A 10198-nucleotide genomic window follows, 5' to 3' on the forward strand; every position below is an offset into this window, starting at 1 on the left:
ATCTTAATTAGGCCTTCATAACACATTCCCATGCCAAAGTACATTTTAATTAAAGATCCCTATTCATAGCAAAGACTTATAGTGATTCAGCCTATTTAACTGAGCTGCAACCTGCTTATTCACGTTAATCCACATATATCACATGTACATATTAAACGAGAGCACCACTGAACAACTGGCTTACACTATAATAACACTAATGAAGTAAAATCTACTATAATATCGGCTAATTTGAAAAATTTCAAGTAGAAAAATAAGAGCAAGCAAATTGTAGACATGTAAATCAAATAATTCTATTCCACACATATATGAATTAGAAACTTAATATCCCAATATCTTCAGTTTCAAAGCCACTAGAGCTAGAAGTTCTGTGCAATAAACAGAGTTGTACGATTATGGAATACAAAGGTTATAAAATGTCTACACACTCCTGTTAAAATGGCTGTTTATTTGTCCTAAAAATTGAAACCAAAATAAACCACGCCAGATTTTCTTCACATCATCATGGTTTCATCCCGACTGCTGGATCCATGGGCTGCAAAGCATGCTGGGTATCTCAAATGTTGAAAGGTATCGATCAACAAACGGAGAAAATGAAGCACCATGGTGTCTCCACCAAGCTGCAGGAATATCTGACATGTTGACTGCTCTCTGAATGTGACAATAATCTCTCCTATTCTTCACTTGTCTGGGCTCTGGGCCAGGACGGCTAGACGGACAGCCTTGGTCACAAAAAACATCCTCTCTTAAGTAAATCACCTCAAACTATGTGGAAAAATTTCTGATAATTCTTCAATTCCAAAAGGTATGCCAGACTAACAGTGCAGCATGGTGGTGGTAGCAGGTGTTACGACCCAGTCTAGGGTTGAGCCACACAGAGTGATAGCTCAGGATTCAGTGAGTTGGTACCTTTATAATGGGGCTAAGGAAAGACTTAGCCGAGAAAATTATAGAATTTTATATATATACTGTATATAGGAGAACAGTGATGATGAAATCGAGGTGGAGGTGGGATCAGGGTAGGTCAGAACCTCTGGCTGGGAGTCAGAGCTGCACCAAAACATGCACAAAGAGCACAGTAAACACAACAGTTACTAAAATCATGGGTTGTAAAACAAAGAATCACTCATATCTACAAATAATAGTTGATTTTAGTCCTTTAGGTGTATGACCCAATGTATACATTCAAATCAACAAAGAAACGGCTTTACCAAAAGTAGATCAGTATTTTCGAATGACTGACCCCAAACGTTTCCTGGAGTGATATGAAACAGGAGATGCCCTTTTAATTTGATGGATCTAGAAGGTTTTTGCAAGAAAGAGCAGGAAAATATTGGCAAGTCAAGACTCTTACTCAAAAACACTTGAGTGGTGCAATAAAATCAAATGGGGCTTCAGAATAAATAAATCAAGTTCTGACATGATTTATTTTGATGTGGGGGTGTGTAGACTTTTTTATATCCACTGTTCATAATCAATAAAGGAATTGGAACAATGGCAAAACTAACAGAAAGCACCCTAACAGCATGATCTGATCTCACAGGTTTGATCTTATGGGCTTCTTGTTCTGGCAACTGCTTCAAGGAAAAAAAAAAATCCTGGATCATGTCGAACCATCAGCAATCCAATCTGACTAACTCAGTAATCCGTGTACAAAGAGAAAGAACCAGGGTGTGTTAGATAGAGGCTTGAACTAAACTCTGCAGGGTGCTGGAGCTCCAGGGGCAGCTTTGGGCAGATGTGCTTAAATTATTCACTGGGATCTAATGTCAAAGCCTGTGACGTTTAATAGGTGCACTTTTATTAATCGTGGTACCTTAATCTATTCAAGTCTGATCACCATATAGGAGAAGATTCATCCACCATCTACATATGAGTAAAAGACAGTTTGGAGAGTAATGTAAAATCACTGAGAAATCCCTCACTTGATTGCTTTTCCCCAGAGAGATCAGTAATGCTATCTATCCGTGTCTATGTTTTATAGTGCCTTGCATAAGTATTCACCCCTCTTCAACTTTTCCACATTTTGCACACGCAACTGGAAGTAACTGAAATTATATAACATGAGTCCACACAAAATAGCCCATAATATCAAATGTGGGATGAACAATATATATATAGATTTAAGAATATTTACACACACAATGTTGGGGTTTCACAAGTATTCACCCCTGTTGCTGTGAAACTCTTGGTGAAAAAAAGTGCCATTAGTCACATAAGTCAACAAACAGCATACTGTATGCATATCTAAAAGTAACGGACGCACAAATAAATCTGTCCGCACGCCCCCATTATAACAGACCCACATATGACTGTGATGGTTTAGTGTCCTCTTGTATTCTGGAAAATATCTGGAAATTAATCCTTGAATCCATATTTTGCTTAGCGTTTTGTACCTCTGGGGCTCAGTGGTTTGATTTGCCCTCCATTCTTTGGATACTCAGGTTTTCTTCCCCAGTCCAAAAGACATGTTCTGTAGGTTGATCGGCATCTCTAAATTGTCTGATGTGTGCACTGTGTTGGTTGTGTCCAGGGTGTCCCCTACCTTGTGTCCCAAGTCCCCTTTGATAGGCTCCAGTTTACCTTTGACCCTGTTTAGAATAAGCAAACAGAAAATGGATGCATAAATGCCATGTCCATCAAAAATCAATGTTTGGTTAAGAAGGGTGTTATTCTAAGAAGCAATTATTTCAGTATTATGGTTTATTTTGTGTAGACTCATAGATATATAATCTAATTGTCTCCATTTCAGTTCCTTACAAAATGTCAGAAGTACAAGTGGGGTGAATACTTATGTCAGCCGCTGTAAAAGAAATGTGCATGCTGATGGATGAGACCACCAAAAAAAATGGTCTTAAAACTTATGCATGCCACTGATTTCTGCTTCCCCAACGGAATGACATGTAATGGCCACCACCATGGGGACAGAGAAAGTGTTCACAGCCCGTAGCTTACGTATGAGACATTATATAGTATGCTCTATCTCCTAATTCCCAACTCCCAAGTCCTTTAGAACGATTCCTCTCAGCTACTGTATGCCCTTTAAAAGTAGAGGCTGCTTAAATTGTACACTGGTGAAATGTTTAAATATGTTTTGTGTTAGATATTTTCTTAAACATTTAAGTCTGCAGAAAGAAGATGAAACTGTCATGTTCTGAGGAGTGATATGTGTTATTCCAGCTTGTGATTTGTGCATGAGATTGTCTCTGTCTGCATGCTTCAGAAAAGTGTTTACTAGATAGTTTTATTACTACTAGCTATTTATTCAAATCTGTAGCTGAGATTTAAAGACAATATGTATTATATTGTAGTATAGTACTACTGTATATACTATATTGTATCTCAAAACAGTAAATTTCCTTGTATGTTTTTTGCTAGCCTAAATAGGATACGTGTCCTTTGGTGAATGCATGTGTGTGTGTGTGTGTGTGTGTGTGTGTGTGTGTGTGTGTGTGTGTGTGTGTGTCAGTGTCAGTGAGTGTGTTGTATGTATTTGTATGTACTGACTGTATTCTCTGTGCTGTTCAGGATAAGACCAGTGCCCTGAGCCTCAGTAATGTGGCAGGGGTTTTCTACATCCTGATTGGAGGACTGGGGCTAGCCATGTTGGTGGCCTTGGTCGAGTTCTGTTACAAGTCCAGAATCCAGTCTCGGAGAATGAAGGTGTGTAAGGAAAATAGTGTTACACATATACTTTATTTTACCCCTAATGTTTTGTTCCTACACAGGTTTTATAGCAAATATGTTACATAATGTGCAGTTTAAAAGGAACACCTGAGCATTGGAGAAAAAATATGTCCACTGGTGTCTCATTATTCCTGATCTTGTCTGAGACTGGAACATGGTGTGGCTTGGAGTTTGGCTGATGTAACCCATTCACTCTCAAGGTTTGACATGTTGTGCATTCTGACATGATTTTCTTCTCAATGGTTATTTAAGTTATCATAGCCTTCATGTCAGCTGAAACTAGTCTGTCCATGCTCGTATATACATCCAGAACTGGAGATTATTCATTTTTCAGACCATTCTATAGTGTTGTGTGTGAAAATACCAGGTGTTTCTGCAATACTCAAACTAGCCCATCTGGCAAGAGCAACCATGCCACGGTCAAAATCTCTAAGATCACTTTTTGTAAACATTCTGATATTTGATGTGAACATAAGCTGAAGCTCTTGACCTGTATCTGCATTAATTTATGCATTGAGATTACCTGCTTAAAAAATTGCATCAGGGATCATTATGTTCCTAATAAAATGGCCAGTTATGTAAAGGTTGTTCCAAGGTCACTCACTTTTTTTTCATATTTACGAAGGGAACACATTTTAATATTAATATTTACCTTGATAATGCCAGGCCAAAATGGTCTGTTTGTTGTTGAGTTGATGTTTTGATCTTCTCATTAATAATCATAATCCAAGGATTTTAGAGAAAGATAGATGCTTATAGGCTAATGGCTATTGTATTGTCACATATTGCTTGCTTATATCAGCTAAACTTACTTACGTTAGACTAACTGTTACAGTTTGTAAACCATTAGCCAATGTTACTAAGACACCTGCTAACTTTAAGCTGATTGTTACAGTTTATAGACATTTTGTTAATATTTTTTTTTTCATGCTTCCGTTAGACCAGATATTACATTTTGTAAATTGTTAGCCAAGGTTGCTAGCAAAGTTACCAACTCTAACCTGTTACAATTTGTGAACAATTAGCCAAGGTTGCTAGCAAACTTGCTTATATTGAGCTACTGTAACTCTTACAGTCTGTAAATCATTAGCCTAGGTTGGTAGCAAACGAGAACTTTAAGCTGTTACATTTTTTAAACCACTAGTCAAGGTTGCTAGCAAAGTTACTTACTTTAATGCCTTCATTTTGTTTCATTGTACTCAATGTGGCTAAATATGATTTAATGGTAATTAGAACTATAACCCAGATTTGATAGTAAATATAAGGCTAGTAGTGTGTAAAGTAGCTACTTCCTAGCAAGAGTTAGCCTTCAAAGTCCCTGATTGAGTTTATGAGGGATTAGCAGTGACTAAAGTAGAGCTTATACCATACAAATGTCTGTTTTTACCTTTTGTCTTTTTCTTTTTGTCTAGGAAAAAATCTTCTTCTAATTATTTTATTCTAATTTATTTTCACTAGAACACAGAATCTAAAATGTGATACTGAGCTAAACTCTAAAGTAATTCTCAAATCACAGGCTATTCCTCCATTTTTTTTTTCCCGGAATAAGGATCCCCTCCAACATCCGTATCTTGGATGAAGTTCATCAGTGTGAAATACACAGCGTGATTATAAGAACGTGACCGCCCTCATTCTCAACACAGGGTGTTAGTAGGAAAGAGGTAACAGTGGGCGAGTGCGATATAGAAGCCCTCCTGCTGTGATTTGTTTTTTTTCTAATCGTGGTCCACACTTCCTTCCTTCCTTCTCAGCCATCAGAAAAGAAAAGAAAAAAAAACAGTGACAAATTTAGATTCAATTACCAGTGGAACCATGTGGTCTTAAAAGCGCCATTTTCTCCGTACGCAGTAGTGTCCATTTATGAAAATAGCTTCTTATTCCCTAATATTTGACAACAGTCATTAGTGATGTGCTCACCAAATCATTTTAATGATATGTTTTAATTTGCTAGACGTAATTACACTGTTCTAGCATTAACTAGCGTGTTGTCTGATATCTTTATCATAGCCTGAATCCTCTCAGAGTCTGTGAATGTCTCCTGGTCATTTATTACTGTCACACTACAGCAGATATATCAGCACTAGCCGTATTATATTTATTAAAGAATATCATGACATACGATTTAATTAGTTCATAGTTGTGGCTAATGTTGCAGAACATCTGTGAAACAAGTTCTGATTATCACTTACTGTTCATTAGAACATTTATGAACAGTCATTTTTCCCATCAACCCCAATTTTGATTTTTTTGGGTTTTTTTTTTTTCGAGCTAGTGGCATTTATGGGCTTCTTTAATATAAATATCTTCACCATATCAAATATATATTTTAGGCTAATTGTTATCATTTGGTATAACAGTAGCCAAGGTTGCTAGCAAACATGATAACATTAGGTTAACTGATTAGTTTTGTAACCCTTTAGCCATTGTTTCAAGAAAACCTGTCCAAATTAAGCTAAATATATACTTAAAGCAAGGTTCTAGTAAGCTAATTAATATTATGTTTAAAATGATTTAAGTTTAAACCACCAGTTAGCATGAGTTAGCTGTCAAAATCCCTGACACGGGTGATAGAGAGGGATGAAGCTACAAAGTAGGAATTAACTCATTTAACTAAAGTTGAAACCAAACAGTACAGAAATTGTGAATGCAAGTGAGCATATTGTTACCATAGAAACAACAATTTATTAAAACAAGTTCACCTGTTTTTAAAACATTAACCTTCCTTACATTAGGCTAACTGTTGTAATATAGAAAACAGTAGCCTAAGTTGCTACAAAACATACTTACATTAGGCTAATTGTTACATTTTTTTAAACCATTAGCCAAGGTTGCTAGCAAGCTTGACTAAGCTAACTGCTAACCTTTAGCTAACCTTTGGCCAAGGTTATTAGCAAAATTCCTTACATTAAGCTCACATTTACATTTTACATTTTATAGACTAGCCAAGGTGACTAGAAAGCTGTAAAATGTTGGGTTAACGATTATTTAATGATAACTAAACCAGATTTGTCAATATAAAATTATTAAGTATAAACGAGTAGCTGGCAAGAGTTACCCTGGAAAAATCCCTCACTGATGTGATAGAGATGTATGAATCTACAGTAATTTGAAATATGAACAAGATCTGATAGTAAATATAAGGCTATTAATGTGTAATGTGGCCACTAGCTACAGTAGCTAGCATCACCCCTTGAAATCCCTGACTGAGGTTATACAGATCATGAAAGCAAATACCTCTTACCAGAACATCACCGTATCAGCACGTAGGTTAACTGGGAGCGTTACATCAAGGCGGTTGTTACCATAGAAACAATTATGTATTAGAAGAAACTCATTATTATGAACCTGGGATTTGCCTTGCAGTTGGAATTATTGCTGTAGCCGTGCTTTTACAGAAAATTAATCAACTTCTTTTGATCAATCAGAATTGAGACTTCAGCAGCACCGAAGTTTAAAACATTGCAGAAATCTCATCTCCTAGAAGGCCAATTGGACGGCATCAGCAGGGGAAACATTATCCTCTCTGAAGCAGTGAAGTGTGCTGGATTTGAATTTGAAGCCTGACAGCCACATCATTAGCTCCTGTTTGAAGCCTACAGGGTTTCATTATGTGAAACTAATGCGGGAGCGAGTGGCTTCCCGGATAGCATCATTTCTTTTATTGTCCTAATTATTTTCTAACTGCTGAATTATTGTGCAAGGCTGCCATATTGACAGACGTATACAGCTCAAGTGAGGCATGAATTTCCACCACAGCCTGTAGATATACAGCTTCGAGTGGCAATCGACCCGGATTTAGACCTTTTTTTTTTTTTAACAATAAAAAAAACCAAAAAATGTAATATGACACATATACACTTTAAATCGAAAGATAAATCTGGATTTTGTGTAAAAATGGTGCTTGTGGTCTGTGTCTTGTAGCAAATCATCGATGCAGCAATGTTGGGCTCCAGCCTGAGCCGCATGGGCAGCGGAGGTGAGAACGGCCGTGTGGTGGCTCACGATTTTCCCAAAGCGGCACAGACTCTGCCCTGCATGGGCCAAGCAGCCGGCATGGGAATCAACACTGGCGGCATGTAAATGCCCCTGGACAGAAAACGCATAAAAACACGTGAACTTCAGCCAAAAGAAGGACTAACTCGTTTTACACTCTGAACTCACGATGAGAGAACAGAATGGGCGGAAATCTTTTTCTAATAGACGTTTGATGAGTTTTTTGCTTATCTGGTGCAATAAGGAACCTGAATGGGAGTTTTTTTGTATGAAGCATCGTTTTCTTCGGAGACTTTAACACCGAAGCTGGATAAATAGTGACACTTGCACTATGACTACAACACTATGTACGACTTTTGTTTGGTCTCGTTTGATTTGTCAGTGTCTTGATGACGACGATCCTGTTATTTTGTTTCTTGTTGACCTGCTCGTGTATAGTTCCTTCCCCCTGAAACCCCCATGCTGATGAAGTATGATGCATTTGTTTGTCTCATCACCCTCATTAAAGTCACCAGCCAAACCCCCTCCGAAGCCCCGATGAGATCCCTCCAGAATGAAAAAAAAACAGGAGCTGATCGCTCGCACTTGTCATATCCTGTGCTCTGTCTCCTTCTGCCCTGGCGTACATGATGAATCACCTGCTCGCAGTCTCCGAGCTGTGATTAGATCTCGGAGAAAGAGCAATCTAGAGAGCATGTGAAAGCGTAGGAGAGTCAGAGCCCAAGCTAAGACAAAAAGACAAAAAAAAACAGCGCATTCAAATGTTTTCATCCAGCATTTTTTCCACGTGTTGTTTACATTTTTTCACGCTTGAGCAAAGTTTTACGAGCGTGTCCATCCCAGAGTGCTCTGTAATGTGTTGGAAAGACCGAGCGTGCGACTGGAGATGTGCAGAAAACCGCTGAAGGAAATGGGATGAATTGGACGCTGTTGATGCAATACCTTGAAAACACTTAGGAAATACTGCCTTTAGCAGCATCAGGAGTAATGATTGATGTGAGTTAAATAAGTAGCTCCATCAAATTTTTTCAAAGATTTTATTCCCACATATTACAGTGGACACAAAGGCTAATAGTAGCATCCTAAGTCTTATATTCCTTAAACCTCAAACCAAATGCTTTACGACGTTTAAATTGGTCACGGTTCGAGGGGTGCGTCACAAATCGAATACTTATTCACTATTCAACACTGTTCTGTAGTATAATTAGAGAAAATCCTAACTTGCGTAGAGGAAGGGGCGGGGCTAGGAGACACGGCCGCTGGATGAGAAAAAATTTTCAACATGGCCAGCAAAGCTCTTTATTTTTTCAACATTTTTTAAATTGTGCTACATAGAACGACGCCGTAAAGCACAAGAGATCATTTTGCACAACTGCAACGTCACGTCACCTTTTCAGCTTTCTAGCCTCAGATCATCAGCAACCTTCTGTAAGTTTCCTCTATAAACTCTACGGCACACTGTAGCCACAACGCAGTGGAGGCCACGTGGTTACGATACCTGTAGAATAGATCGTTTCCTTTTTTTTATACCGGCATTGATTTTTAAAAAAGGAAAAAAGAAAAGAAATAAATACACATATAAATAACGTCATTTCCACTAACAAGAAAAAAGAATATGATGTCGTACATTTGTGGTGGTTTGATAGATTGTTTTCATTTATTTTTGCTCCTGTATTTATGGTGCAGTTTTTATCCCCTCTGTATATTGTTTCCTTCATGTTGTTTTTTTTTTTTTTTTTTTTTTTTTTTTTTTTTTATTTTATTTTGATGCTGTAGATTTCTTTTGAAATCCTTTTCAGGGCTGTCTTGTAACTTTTTACACATGTCAGTGTTACAAAATACCTTTCAGAAACCGCACAGGTGAGTCTGAATTCTGAAACTGTTCCAAAAAAAATATGTTGACATGTGTTGCTCAGAAATAAACTTTTCTAAGCACAATGGTGGGTTTGTGGATCAAAGGTCCTTCCTTCTCTCTCTCTCTCTCTCTCTCTTTCTCCTTCTCTCTTTCCTTCTCTGCCACACACATTTTCACAAGAAAGGTGAATCGAATTTAAAGCGGTAATTCTTTCACAATTGCTTCTTCAAATCCTCATTTCAGACTGGATTGTGCTTGGGTGCTCAGGGTTATGCGCTTCACTCAGGCTCATTTACTCCCTATTGTGGCGTTCTGTTTTACCTCCTCCTCTCCAACAGCTCAGTCGAACAGCAAAACAGATGATTTTATTCCCACCGCCGAAATGCATCCATATAAAATAACTATTTACGGGACCTTTGCGCTGCGGAGTTCTTTCTGATGCTTCTCGCAATTCGCTATCGATCTCAACAAATGCCATATTTGTTCTCTCTTTTTCATTTCCCCCATAGACTTGGCCTTTCCAGACAAGCCGCTCAGCAAAAGTAGCCAGTTTTTTTTTTTTTCGTTTTTTTCCACAAAGTCAATCACCAGAAAGTGCCTGCGGCTTTCACGTGTGTTTCAGTATTCAATAACGTAGTTCTGTCTGCTGGGACTAAAGCCATA

General features: G+C 37.9%; 1 protein-coding gene across 2 annotated transcripts in view; it reads left to right on the top strand.

Moving 5' to 3' along the window:
• gria1b (glutamate receptor, ionotropic, AMPA 1b) overlaps positions 1 to 9374 on the top strand; it is a 78374-nt gene extending 69000 nt beyond the window's left edge. For both annotated transcript variants that reach the window (XM_060890961.1, XM_060890962.1), the window contains exons 15-16: positions 3529 to 3663; positions 7609 to 9374. In XM_060890961.1, coding sequence (XP_060746944.1) covers positions 3529 to 3663; positions 7609 to 7767 — 294 coding nt within the window. In that variant the 3' untranslated portion in view covers positions 7768 to 9374. The remainder of the gene's footprint in view (positions 1 to 3528; positions 3664 to 7608) is intronic.
• The last annotated feature ends 824 nt before the right edge of the window (positions 9375 to 10198 follow it).

The sequence above is a fragment of the Tachysurus vachellii genome, chromosome 17, assembly GCF_030014155.1.
Source record: "Tachysurus vachellii isolate PV-2020 chromosome 17, HZAU_Pvac_v1, whole genome shotgun sequence".
Taxonomy (NCBI): domain Eukaryota; kingdom Metazoa; phylum Chordata; class Actinopteri; order Siluriformes; family Bagridae; genus Tachysurus; species Tachysurus vachellii.